The following is a 15,289-nucleotide window of genomic DNA, read 5'->3' on the forward strand; positions in this document are numbered from 1 at the left end:
AAATGCACTATACTTTGTTTCAAGGGTACTGAACCTTTCGTCACACTATCTGACGTCATAGCAAAATTAAGGCAGGTCGTAAATTAGTAGTTGGTTTACATATTGTCACATTGACGTTTCAACTTATTTATTAAGGTGTCACTATCGTTCATCATTATTAGACCGCCCAAGTTGACAATCACTTGTAAGGCATCTGGTTCTGATAGGTTTTTTCCTGTTCTTAGGTTTTATAATGGCTAAATGGTCATGTATTTTATGTAGAGGAAGTCCGTTGGTATGAATTAAACCTTTTCAACCGTTTGTAATCACCTCATGTAACCGATTCTTTGCACATCCAAATGGATACTGCCAGAGCATCCGAAACTCTTTGAGATGAAGTGTATGATGGTTACAGAAAACGCATAGGAACATTTGTAACTTAAAGTTTGTTTAGGCAGTTCGTAAATTAATATTTTGTTTACATAATGTTGATGTGAAATTAAGTATGCTACCAATGTGAAGAATACGCGTTAAGTTGCGCGAATTTTAATGACCCTTAACTAGCCATTTGCAGAAGTAGAATAGGCCATGGTTTATCGGTAAGCCTTTGCATTTATACATCTTACAAATTTGAGATAAAGCGTAGTCATTATACCACTGGCTCATTGAAATAACAACGCATACATACAGTTTCTGTTCTTTTGCCACACAGTCGAGATATTCGCATAAGGATCTTGAATATCTTCTGATCCGATTTATTTAAAAAAAAAACGCAATTGTGAAAGAAAACAGGTAGTGAAGAAAAAACTCTCAAATGTTCATATTCAAATCGTATGTACAAAAGACAAAAAGCGACACTACACCACAAATCCATCTTCTGATCCTGCATGGAGTAGTAGGTATATACCGGACCCCTTCACTCACTTCTTTTTCTAACTGTTTTGAGAGTACCATCTTGCCAGCTTCTTCTAAAAGACCCTTTACTGTATATCCAGGTTTCGTCTAAAACCACAGGTCGTAATGGAAAGAGTGAAGTTTCGTTGTGTTTAAAGTCTCTCAAAAAGTGTAGTCTTCTTTGAACTGCATAGGGCTGTTCCATTAAAAATAATCTATTGGAGACGGTGCATCTCCGCCACGTGAATTTCAGTTTCTTCAAACTGCGGGACAAAGAGGTACCAGATATTTCTACGCCATCAAGTCGTTGAAGATTACTGTGTAAGGAACGGAGTGTAACTTCTCACCTATAAAATCAATTCAATACCTAAGTGTTCTGGCGAACATCTTTATTCTGTGTATCGGTTCGTCATATTTACCTAATGGTAACGGGAATGACCTAAATTCATGATATGAGCGAATCGAACCATTATGTGGTAAAATTTTTAAAATACTTGTCTATTAACGGCGTTGCTGCACTGTCGACTTGCCTAAGCGTTTTTAACTTTGATGATATTTACTTCACTTTTAACACAAACTACCTAATCAACACTGGAAATCTGTCTATAACGAAAATCGTTTGACGGATTGATATTATGACAGATCAATTGGTTTATTTGTCACGACTTACGTTAATGACGTAATTTTTTTGTCTCAATCGATTTAAATGTAATGAAGAGAGAATCACATTTATGACGTCAGGTTCAGCACCAGTGAAACAAAGTATAGTGGTTTTTTCACTTATTCATTTTCGAACCAATTATCGCATTATCCTTTCCCATATGACTAGTTTGACGTCTGTCAATAATTGATTAGTTGGTGAATTTCTTGTTCGTTAAATTGTCCTGCCGAATTACACTCGAGGTTTGTATTTAAACGAGTAAATTTGGGTTGTGGCAATTCAAATCTGTTTCCTTTTAGCAATTGGACTCGAAAAACTGTCAACCTAAAAATGCTCCACCTGCGGTGTCGCATTTTTATTAGTTGACAGTTTTTCTCGTCTAATTACTAGGTAACAGATTTTCATTACCTAAACAACCCAAATTTACTCGGTAAAATACAAACCTCTTGTGCAATTATAAGTGAAAAAACTTTATCCGTTATGCCTATGTGGATAAATTTATTACCGGTATGTTTCACAAAAACCAAAAATCTATCGGTATGCCATACCGCCGCATACCGCCTCACTTCGACCACTGCTTATTACGTCATAATCAGGTTTCTGACGGATACAAATTCTAATGTTGTGGGTACAATTTGTCTTTAATTCATACGTTCCATTAATTCTGAGAATTTCCCTTTTTTAGTAAAAAAATTATTTAAATGATGTATAAATAAAATTGTTTAAACAATGAAAATTTAACTTTGGTACAAATTAGTCTTTAATTCATAGTTTTTGATGCGAGTAATAAAATTTCAATCGGGAAAAGTGGGGGTGCTAGCACACCCCACCTTGGAATCGGATTTCCAGCGGAACTAAGCGGGTACAAATTATAATGTTGTGGGTACAAATTAGTATTTAATTTATACTTTCCATTTATTTTTATTAATTCTGAGAATTGCTCTTTTTTAGTAAAAAATTGTTTAAATAATGTATAAATTGTTTAAACAATGAAAATCTAATTTGGGTACAAAATAGTCTTTAATTCATAGTTTTTAATGCGACTAATAAAATTTCAATCGGAAAAAGTGGGGGTGCTAACTTGATTTCAAGTTAGCACCCTCACTTTAAAAATCGGTTTTCCGCCAGAACTAAGCGGGTACAAATTCTAATTTTGTGGGTTCAAATTAGTCTTTAATTAGTTCTAAATTATAGGCATATGTTTACTTGATTTGGGCAAAGTGGGGGTGCTAACTTTTATCGACCAAAATTGTGGCTTTGTATAGGTGCAATTGCAGGCATAAGAAATGATCACTGATCAGTAGTATAGTAGGTATCTCTAATATGGCACATTAAAAAAAAACTCTTCGGCGAGAGGTATGAATTGTGATGATCTAGCCGACTAGCGCATTTATCAAAAATTCAAAATGAACATCTATGAAAGTATTACGATATAAAGTCGTAGGAAATCTAATACATTTTATATAGGTTCCACAAGGAAGGAACTTACCAAGTTCATCCCTAATTTTTTTCGGAATGATTAAATACTGAATACTGCACAAAAGCGCCAAGTAGATAGTGAAATTTAAGTCATCTAACATTTTAGACATTAGGTAGGTAAAATGGATATAAATCTGTGATAGCCTGTATTTTTTAAAGGGCCCCGCTAAAACAACTACATATGCTAATAATACGTAAGAAATTACACACAGCCCAGACAGCTTCGATGGCGTAATTTGAGAATGATGCTACTCGTTTGTTATTGACCTTGGTTTCATTGAATGGCATGAAAAAACGTGAAACAAACTTTCAACGCGATGCGGTTGTTGCGACATCTATTCAAAAATAGCTCCACTAACCTAGCTGTAAAATGGATGTCAATCATGACGTCATGATTTTTTGATCCTTTTGTTGTAAATTTTGGGCGTACGATGTATAATTAGTCAACGAAATTTTGATATGTGATTCTGTATGACGGTGGCTACCCGCTGAATAGTTTTTTAAGTTTCAACGTAAACTTTTTTTTCAAATCTTTAATTACTATTTACAAAGTAATTATAATGAAAATTTGATTGGAAATTATTTCAAGCACTAGAGTAACATGTGCCTTACAAGACTATGTCTTTTTTTATTCCTGATTCGACTTAGTTTTCGTAAAAATTACGACGAAAGTTGAGTATAATGGTGCCACCTACTCAACTAAAAATTCGATTCCCTGCTCTTAATAAACGTGAATGCCAAACTAAAATGAACCTATATTGATGGGTTAAATCCAATGTCCTCGTGGGGTCACGCTTCTCTGTCCCTGCCAAACGCTTGAACCTATTCGGTTGAAACTTTGCTCAGTAGACTTATATGCCACATGTAACAAATCTATTGAAAATGGGTCAAATCCAATGACTCCGTGGGGTCACACTGAGGTGCTATGCCGCTTTTTTAAACGCTCTTTATGGGTTTATTATAATTGATTAGCCATAATTAATAGCTGCTAGACACCATTCAGCAACGATTCCATTTATGACTCGAAAATGAAACAAAACCGGACGTATATTTATCTAACATTTATGCTTATTTTGAGGTACTGTATCTGCTAATTACACTGCATAATAAATGTTTATATGACCCTTCTCTGACTACGATCAGGTTCTCTCTCCATAGGGAGTAACCACTAGATCTGGTCGATGATTAATCTCAATATTCCCGAATGGTTGGAAACATATACATATTGAAATTGAAATGCACTCGAATTACTTCTTGGGCGGTCTACAAATATCGAAATTCTAACCACCTTATCATAATTCGAGTTAAAATATTTCCATAAAATAAAGTTTTTGAGTCGCTCATAACAAATAAACTGTAGGTTTCTAGGTGATCACTTTTTTTTTACATGTAACTTGATTGTATCCAGGATTGTATCATTATATGAACTTCGACTAAATTATTTTAAATTTTTGCTTTAATAATTACCTATCTTACTTCTATGTGATGGGACCAAACACCCATTTCGGCCAATGGTCGAAAAATATGGCCAAACTGGATTCTCGCCCCCAGCGTAAAGCCAATATCCGAAATATCGCTTTCAGGCTGTTTAGTATTTAGCCCAGAACGCGTTCTGGATCCTTTATAATGCCATAATCCGTATGGAGAATTACTGTCACATTAGAACACGCAGCCAACACGGTATAGGGCCAATCTATAGTATGAAAACATATTTTTATTTTTTATGTGTGATATTCAAATTTACAATTATGTAACAATCGCTTTCCATGGATTAAAAATTATGGTAAATAACTGACTTGAATTGATTACCTACCAAGCTGATAAGGTAGAGATTCATTAATATTGGGCACAAGAGTTAACACATTTATTTGTTACTCAGTTGTAAACGTTGATTAACAAGACAAAACGCAAACGGGTAAACGTCATGTTTAAACGCTACTGACTTGTAAAACTGACAAGACTGTAAAACAGCAGACCTGTAAAAATTTTACAAGTTAGTAATCTAGTAATTTCATTGGCCAGAATTAATGCGAAGTCTCTGTTACATGGATCACATGATATTTTAGACATTTTTTCAAGATCAATTTAAGAACTAATTATTTACGTTTACTATTGTTTAAAAATGAGTAACAAATAAAATATTGTACATTATACGCCAGGTAATAGTTTTTACTGGCTCTAGGAGATGACAGGCTCGCCTAACGGCTCGCCAGTCAACTTCTCCTATCGCCAGTAAAAACTCACTTACCTGGCTAATAATGTAAAATACTATTTTCGGGGCAAGTCTACTTCTATAAAAAAAATCACGAAAAAGATCGGTTATTGGGCGGTTTGTTTGCGTGCTCGATGCATTTTGCCTCTCTGATAAATTTCGGTACGCATTCGGGCATTGCAAAATATCAAAAAAGCGTTCTGAACTACATTAAACAGTCAGGAAGTCGTTTTTCAGCCAACAGTAATATGCGCCTAGCCAGAACGCGTTTTGGCCAGATTTTTCAACTCTTGACCGAAATCGGATCCTACTGCTTACATCGGCACGTTGAGTGAAAAATAGTACGGCACTAGTACAATGCGATCAAATATGAGTTGCTGTCGAGTCACCTTTGGAATTTTTGTTTACATGGGAAATCGTATTTAACTTGAGCTTCCAAAGGTGACTCGACAGCAACTCATTTTTGATCGCCCGTTACCTACATGGTAAAACCCAACTGGGAATAAGTTCATAGACTGAAGTTTTAATATGACGATTTGAAAAATTAAAGAATCTTTCCCAATTAAACCTTGTTGAGCTACACATATATAAATAAGAAACCTAATTTTCTAGTTTAAATTCTTAATGCGTCTTAATCGTAATGATTTACGGTTTTTTACGAGTAACTGTTAGCAATTATAACAGATTTTATCGATGTATTGCTCCATTGGATTATAAGCGTTGTATTAAAAGGCAAGTTGAGTAGAATATTTAAAAAAAAATGTCTTTTCTCTTTTTTCTTTTGATTTCCGAAATCGATTACCGATATTATTTAATAACGTCGCAGATATCCAGATATTCCTGTGTAACATAGATTTGACCGTAGGGCTGGGTCGACATTCTCGATAAATGTAGCTCCTTTAGAAGATATATGGGCTGACTCCAGACAGCATTGACAATTAAAAGATTAAAACGTAACTCGTATCAAACCAAATCGGTTCTCTCAGCATTTAAACATTGATCTCTAGCATCGTCAGGTCCAAGGACTGAAATGATGTGTTCGCAATATTAATGAAACTTTGCAAATAACTTCGCGATAATTCAGAAAGCGTACCACAAATCTACTTTAATTAAAATCCAAGCGTCGATGCAAGGCACACTTTAATTTTCTTTTGTTATATCGGTTGTAATGTTCATAGGGGTCTATCAAGCCGCCACTGAAAACGTTGACTTACCCTATACTTACCGTTGGCAACTCTGGCAAAAAATCTACAAGCAGAGCCATCTACCTTTCAAGTCGAAACGATGGACGCTTAGCGGCACTTTGAATTTGGATGGCAGTGGGCTCGATATGGGTGGCACGAATGAACTCCTACGTTGTGTAATCGGTTCTTGTATGTGTTGGGACGTGAGACATAATCGGGAAGGGAATTAAATAAAAGACAGAACTTTTGTGAGTAAGAAATGACAAGAACAAATAAATATATTACGCACACAACAAGTCCATGCTAGGGAAACCTTCTACGGGACAAAAACCCCGGCATAGGCCACACAAATACATGAAACAAATCACCTACAGCAATAAAATGCAAGAGAAAATACACATAAATAAAACATCTCAAATTGTATGATAAAAATCAGATAATCAAATCAAATGCAATTCAATAAGTTCATAAAAACAAAATACACAAGACATCATAAATGCATGATAAATCAATTCAGTACAAAAACACATCAAAATACCTGTACGATCAATTGAGATAACACAACTCGTAAAATAATAAATGGAAAATAGGAAACATCAAAATGGCATGGCTCTACTCCAGCCTTCCATCAACATAATTTTAATTTAACACGAAAAGTACATGTGAGATTGCAAATAGAAAGTATTCATGTGAAAATTAGTAGAAATGTGAGAAATGAGAGGGCCCCTACTCGCATTGCTAAGAACTGCAATCCGCACGAGACGAGTAGGCAACAGATACAGCGAAACATCGAACTGTATTAGGTACCTACTCCACGGAGACAGAATGAACCACTCGCACACACAAACATCGAAACATCAAATAAGAAAGCCCCCCTCCGTATAGCTAACGCACAAGAACTGCAGCGGGCCACGAATCAGAAAGTAACAAATACAGCGAACAATCAAACTATGAGGTGCTTCCCTCACGGAATGGTTACGCTCCAATCGAACAGAGCAACATCGCACTGATAATCATGATGCCTTCCGTCGACTTCGTCGCCATCTTTTTTTTTCATTAATCCCCTAGTATCCGCATCTGCGCAAAACGGTCATTGGTTATATACAGAGCATATCATATTTTTGTTTCAGATTTAAAGGTGTGTTGCCTAACCATAAGGGTGGATTATCACACGGTGTAATGGTATCCATGTGATTAATTCTTTTTTCTTATCGGAATTCGGAAATTTTATTCGTCAAATTTGAAAAAAAAATTAAACTGCAACCCGTTATAACCTTGACCCAGTACCATTCTTTTCGTCGAATGCGTTCAAATGTTTTGAAATATAAAAGTCACGCATTATCCCAATACTTTAATTGCAATATGAATACCTGCCTAAACATAATGTGTGTACCTATGTGGAAATTAAGTGCAAAACGTGTGCGCATAATTTCCTTGCTTAGATCGGAAAGAATCTGTTCTCTTCCAGAACTTTGGGACTTGACCAGTATCAAAATTTCCTTTAACATTTTCTTTTTATCATGCAGTACTGCACACAGATTTAGTTTTCAACTCAGATATGAATCAATAGGTATAGAATTGGAGTTGGTTACAATGTAATAAATCATTTCCAAATACCAAGTAAGAAAATGTGAAATACTATATGTAAAATGCCTGTTGCCCGTATAATCACTATAAAGGTTGACGTAATTTTAGCACTATTACTCTCCACCGCACGCATGATACCTGATAATATACACGCGAAAAGAAAACGAAAACTCGTATTGCAAAGGCTAAGCATTTAGAATGCGAATACTAATTAAATAACCTCGCATGCTTACGACAAATCTGGGTTGGTTCAACCAAAGCCATAACAATAACTCAGCCTTTTTGACTATTTACCTACCGTATATTTTTACACTCCATACTTGCACAGGAATTAATTTGTAACTGTTTATATTGGGTATTAAATGACAAGATAATTTGCTATGCTTAGTTCTAGCGTTTTAAGTGCTAGAAATATTGAAGTCGTCACGCAAACTTTCAGACAGTAGGTATTTGCTTCGAAGTTCGAAACGTTTACCTATCTGCTAAAAGATTGAGTATCACGCAGGGCCGGCACTTCTTTATTTTGACGTGTGGTGCTCTACGCCCAGAAGAAACGATTTTGAAATTCAATGTTTTTATTAATTGGATTAGGAGGAGTAAACGGGGGATAAAAAGAGAAAATAGAATAAACAATATATTGCACATCTCATTACATTGCCATCGAAAAAGTAGAAGAACGTTGCGCAGATCGCGAAATCCACTCCTTCATCAGGGGTTTTAAATCCAACGCCGCGGTATAATCCCGATGTACATGGAGAACGGCTACATATGATTGAGTATCTTGCCTTAAATTCGAACGCAAATAGGTCTTCAGCCTGCGAAGTGCAGAAAAAGATCTTTCTGCCGTACAAGTCGAAGCAGGGATGGTAAGAAAAGAATGTGTCGTTTGTTGCGCGTGTAGTGCTAAGCACCACCACTTTGTTTTCCGTCTGGTGCTCGAGCCTTTGCGCACTACTGGAATTGCCGGCGCTGGTATCACGCCATTCTTCTTTGAGTACCTATTACACACACTCAATCTTTTGTGTGATTCACTAAACTACCGGTACCTACCAAATTGGAAAATGATGAAGAACTACCTTGCTACCTATTTATAGTTCAAGTTATGGTATTCAAACAACTAGGATGGCATTAACAGATGTTAATCTTGTCGTTTCTGTTCGTGTGAACATTCAGATCTGTCATTCTGGCTTGATTCGAAATAGTATATGTGATGTACCCAGGCCAGCTCCGAGAGACTGCGCAACTCAAGATTTAAATTCAAAACTTTCCCTCCCAAACTAACTGAACCCCATGGCACGTGATCGTCTAGACAAAGTTACCTAACCTGAATAACAAAATAATAGGACCATTTACTACGTTGTGTTTTTAAGAGTCGCTACAAGATATGTGTTGCCTGTCGGAATGAGGATCAAGTAAGGGATACAAATAAAACAAGTACATGCTTTAAAAACGAAGATTTAATCCAAATAGTTCGCATTCCAAGATTAAATTTAGAAAATGGTAGTTCACCGAGTACAAAAATAAAAATAGGCTGGGAAAAAAAGAACTGACCAAGAAAAAACCCAGCCAACAAATTAATATTGAACTATATAGCAAAATTAGTTGTTTGTAATGGCATAAATGCATGTTGTCAAGTGTAGGAAAACTAATTCTGTAATGTGTGTTGCCTGACTAGCAGAGGTGTCGGTGATGTGTTAGGGCGGCGGTTGGCAACTACACTTGTCAGTGAAGTCAAGTAATGTTAAGATATACTAAATAAACGTGTTCGTTTTAAATGACTATTTATTGTATATAAATTACGCTGCGTTCTGATAAACAATAGGTTATGGGCCCAGGGGCATTTTGGAAATAACAATTTGTGTGGATGCGGCAGAAGTAATACGTATTTTTGTAGATTCGGAAATCGAGAATCGTAGAGGTGTACTGATAGAGAAAATGGCCGACCGACAGCAATTCTTTTACGTGAAGCCGTTTGATGGAAACAATTATTCAAATTGGGAGTATCGTGTGAAATTATTGCTGGAGCAGCAAGGAGTACTAGACGTAATCTCTGAAACAGCACCGGAAAATTCAGAAGGTTCTCGGGAAAAGTATAACGCATTTGTTAAAAATGATGTGAAAGCGAAAACAATAATTGTTCAGTCTGTCGCTGACAATATTTTAGAAACAATAAAGGAGAAAAAAACTGCAAAGGAAATCATGGAAAGTCTACATGCCACTTTCACGAAGAAAGGAATATCATCGCAGGTAATGCTACAAAAGAAGTTACGCAGTTTAAGGTTTCTCGAAGACAAGCCACTCAATGATTTTCTCACGGAATTTAATAAGACGATATGTGAATTAAAGAGCGCAGGTGGGACGATACAAGAAAGTGAAATCATTCTTCAACTACTAACGTCAATGCCAGATTCATATCAAACTGTATCCACAGCTATTGATGTCATGTTTTGCCAAGACGAATCAAAGGTAAATTTCGAGTTCGTGAAAAATAAGTTGTTAATGGAGGAAAGCCGTCGGAGTAAAGACAAGAAGGAGGTAGACAACAATGTTGCTTTTATGGGTCATAAGCCTAACAGAAGAGGGAATGCAACACGAAAATATGGAAACTCTAGTGGGAACAATTTCAACTCGACAGGAACTTCTAATTTTCCGTTTCGATGCCACTTATGCAAATTAGTTGGTCATAAGCGTGCAGACTGTCCTCGGAATGCTCCGAATTCAAATCATTTTAAAGGAAGCTCGAGACAGGGTGGTGGATGTGTAGCGGAACAACAAAGCTCTTCAACAGATGAAGGTAGCATCACATTCTTAACCGCAGCTAGCAGCACAGAACGACAAATCAGTAATGACGAGGAAGCTGTAACATTTGTAGTGGATAGCGGTGCGACAAATCACCTAGTTGGTCCAACTTTAAAAAAACTTACTGAAATCTTCAAAGGAAATCAACTGCAAAATCAACGTCGCTAAACAAGGGGAATCAATAACTGCACGACAAGAAGGTAATCTCCATTTAAGAAGTATATCCGGACAGAAAATTATGATACAAAATGCTTGGATATGTGAACAACTAGCATACAATTTGTTATCAGTAAGGAAGCTAGAAGAAAACGGTCTAAAGGTTGTCTTTGAACAAAATGAGGTTGCCATCATGAAGGAAGAGAAGAAAATAATCGAAGGAAAATTGAATGGAAATTTGTACACAATCAAACTTTGGAAAGAACAAGAAGTAAATTCAGCGAACGGAGCAGTGGAAGACAAACGGCTATTGCACAGGAGAATGGGACATTCCAGCAAGTATCCCTCGCCATCCTTGTGCGATACTTGTTTAAAGGGGAAGCAATCTCGCCTACCATTCCGGGAAATAGGAGAAAGTAGAAAGGCGAAGCGACTACTGGAAATTATCTCAACCGATATTTGTGGTCCAATCACTCCAGAGACGTACGATGGTAAGAAGTATTATATAACATTCATTGATCATTTTTCGCATTTTTGTGTGACTTACCTGTTAAGCAAAAAGAGTGAAGCAATTGAAAAATTTAAGATTTATGTAGCTGCTGTTGAAGCAAAATTTAATTGCAAAATAGAAAGATTAAGGTGTGATAACGGAGGAGAGTACGCTTCGCATTCGTTTAGGGAATTATGCATGAAAAGAGGAATTAAAATCCAGTATAATGTAGCGTACAATCCAGAGCAAAATGGGGTCGCTGAACGGTTTAATCGTACAATTATGGAAATGGCGAGATGTTTAATGTTTGATTCAAGCTTAAGAAAAGAATTTTGGGGAGAAGCAGTGAGAACTGCTACCTATTTGATTAATAGATTGGAAACAAAGGCACTAAATCAAAATACAACCCCTGCAGAAATTTGGTACAAGGAAAAGCAAAATCTTTCAAAGATTAAACTCTTTGGTTGTAATGCGTATAATTTAGTTCCGAAGGAAGTAAGGTCTTCGAAATTACACCCACGTTCCGAGAAAATGTTGATGATAGGATATGCCGACAACGGGTATAGATTATGGGATAAAGATAGAAAGAAAATTGTTCACGCAAGAAATGTAATATTTGAGGAAGACGGTCCTGAGATTTATCCTAATATACTTGTTGAGAATCCTGAAGAAGTGGATAACAATGAAAACATCGAAGATGAGCAAGAAGATTCCATTGGAGTTAACGATGGAAATCAGATGTCAAGGAGGAGTACCAGAGAGAGACGCCCGCCAGCTTACTTAGAGGATTATGAGGTAGAAGATCATTCCAACTTATTTGCGGCATTGTCAGCTGGCAGCATGTTATCAGATGTACCATCAACTTATGACGAAGCAGTTGCACAAAGTGGTGAATGGAAAAATGCAGTGCAGAAGGAACTAACATCTCTACAAGACAACAAAACCTGGGAATTAGTGGAACGACCTGTGAACCAGGAAGTGATCGACTCAAAGTGGGTTTTTCGGGTAAAAGTTATAAACGGGCAAGTTGAAAGAAAGGCGCGTTTAGTGGCACGTGGTTTTAAACAAAGTGAAGTGGACGAAAACATTTATACGCCGGTAGCACGCATGACAACGTTGCGAATTTTATTGTCTATATATGTGCAAAACGATTTATTTTTTCAGCAACTCGATGTCAAGTCTGCATTCCTAAATGGATCATTGAGCAGTCCAGTATACATGGAGCAACCTCAAGGTCTGGAAGGAAGGAATCCGAACGTAGTTTGTAAACTGAATAAAGCCCTTTATGGCCTGAAGCAAGCACCGAAATGTTGGTATTCTCTTTTCAATAAAACAATCATAAATTTAGGATTTACACAATCAAAGAAAGATCCTTGTTTGTATTTTACAAATACCACATTGTTGCTAATTTATGTTGATGATCTAATAATGTTTTCAAAATGTGTCAATGAACTTGAATTTGTTAAAAGTAGTTTATCACGTATTTTTAAAATGACGGAATTTAAGAACGAAAATTTGGTTTTTCTTGGTTTAGAAATTAGAAAAATTAATGACTCTGTTTTTATTAGTCAAAATGAATTAATTAAGAAAGTATTGCAAAAGTTTAAAATGGAAGATTGCAAACCTGCTGAGATACCGATGCAGCCAAAGTTACAACTAAAAGGGGGTAAAAATGAATGTAATCCGAAAATTGCCTATAAAGAATTGATTGGCTGCCTAATGTATATAATGCTAGGTTCTAGACCCGATTTAAGTTTTTGTGTGTCATACTTTAGTCAATTTCAAAATTGTTTCACATATGAACATTGGACTTACTTGAAGCAAGTATTAAGATACTTAAAACTAACTGAAAATCTTGGTTTAAAATTTACGAAAAATAATAATTCTGTAATTCAGTTGAATGCATATGTTGATTCAGATTTCGCAAACAACATTCAAGATCGTAAAAGTATTTCTGGTTATGTAATAAAAATAAATAATAACGCTGTTTGTTGGCAAACAAAGAAACAAAATGTAGTAGCATTGTCAAGTGCAGAATCTGAGTATATCGCTTTATCCTATTGTGTGTGTGAAAGTCTATTTGTAGGTCAAATCATTTCTGATCTTTTAAATTGTACTGTGTTTCCGATTCAATTTTATGAGGATAATCAATCATGCATGCGTATTGCATCAACATTAGAATCTAAGAGATCAAAGCTTATTGATGTAAGGCACCATTTCGTTCGAGATTGTGTCAATTCAGGGAAAATTATATTGAATTATATTCCAACAGAATTTCAAGAAGCAGACATTTTCACTAAATCATTGCCATGTGTTAAATTTAAATATTTTAGAGATTGTTTAAATATCATAGATTGTAGTAATTACAGAATTAAGGGGAAGTGTAGGAAAACTAATTCTGTAATGTGTGTTGCCTGACTAGCAGAGGTGTCGGTGATGTGTTAGGGCGGCGGTTGGCAACTACACTTGTCAGTGAAGTCAAGTAATGTTAAGATATACTAAATAAACGTGTTCGTTTTAAATGACTATTTATTGTATATAAATTACGCTGCGTTCTGATAAACAATATCAAGTACATCAATACAATGTCGAATCCCAGGCTCCACTGGAATTCCTAAAGAATCAATATTTCACACACATAACAAAAAAACAATCATTAAAACATTACAATAAATTCATATAATAAGTTTGAATATTGGGTGATCAGTCCAAATCCCACACCGAGTAGTCTTTAGTTGCTCTGGTCATGACATGTCAACATTGTATGAAATCACTAGGAGTTGGCCTCTCAGCAGAGAATTTCACACAGGAAGGATACCCCAATGGATACAAAAAACCAAAGGGCACAACGGGAACGCGCCGTACGCTTTTAGTAGATCCCGGGCAAGTGAGGCCGGGACTTGCCTGCGCCCTCATGTACGACTAATCGGGACCCCAACTCTTCCATTCACACATCTCTAGGGCCAGTCCAACCCACTAGTCTTAAAATGCCGGGGTATAAATTACCGAACTCCAGGCTCTTTACCATGAGTACTGACAATAACCGATCAAAAGACAAATCATGACATAACATAAATAACAGAGCAGCCATCGGCAAACTCACACGCATACATAATTATAAACAAAATATACACAATTTATGTAGGCGTTGACAGTTGACATATTTGCACTGGCATAACAAAGACTGACACAAAACCAATATTCGGTCACTACATGTCAGGGATCGACTAATCGGGTTGATTAACAATAGCGGCAAGATGGCTCTTTTCAAAGACACAAAAAAACAGTACATAAAACATAATCTCTGCGTATGTCAGTTTTGAACTTTAGCCAGCCTTTGCTACGTCAAATCGAGATTAAATATCGGTATCAAATATAGCACAGTACATATTCGAAACAAGTCACCCTGCCAAATATTAATAATCATAATCACCCGGTTCAAATAAATAGTAGGAGCATAACTTTATGTACTATCACATTACAATAATGCAAAGGAGCATGTCGTGGCAAACATTGGTATCAAGTAATTAATTCACAATGCCAAGTGCAATATGTAACAATCAACCACCTAACGTACGTCCCTCGCCCCCAGATGAGGCACCCTGTAAATACACAGTAACATATTTAGGTAAACAAAAGCGAAATGTGCTGCAATAAATTCAATTATAAATTAAATTGTAGTTCTGCATACTTGTATTGGATACCGCCCCTAAGGGAACATAGGGTATCTAAATATAAATAAAAAGACGTAAATCGGTCAGTAATTCACAGTAGGACCAGTATAATTAAAACTGCAATTTGTATCTGGAATGTGTTATAAATGGCAATAATCAATGCTGTACGAGAAT

At 36.1% G+C, this 15,289-nt stretch overlaps 1 protein-coding gene across 14 annotated transcripts in view; it reads left to right on the plus strand.

The window, feature by feature from the left end:
• The window catches only part of LOC116181661 (putative thiamine transporter SLC35F3), an 80,116-nt gene that overhangs the window by 16,424 nt on the left and 48,403 nt on the right, over positions 1-15,289 (plus strand). The window contains exon 3 of one of the 14 annotated variants that reach the window (XM_031502049.1): positions 12,606-13,957. The exons of the other annotated variants lie outside the window; for them this stretch is intronic. Within the exon in view, the coding sequence (XP_031357909.1) occupies positions 12,606-13,859 (1,254 nt within the window). The 3' untranslated portion in view covers positions 13,860-13,957. Of the gene's footprint in view, positions 1-12,605; positions 13,958-15,289 lie in introns of those variants that run through there. 14 annotated transcript variants of the gene reach the window in all.

Source organism: Photinus pyralis, unplaced genomic scaffold (assembly GCF_008802855.1).
Source record: "Photinus pyralis isolate 1611_PpyrPB1 unplaced genomic scaffold, Ppyr1.3 Ppyr1.4_unclustered_Scaffold1534, whole genome shotgun sequence".
Taxonomy (NCBI): domain Eukaryota; kingdom Metazoa; phylum Arthropoda; class Insecta; order Coleoptera; family Lampyridae; genus Photinus; species Photinus pyralis.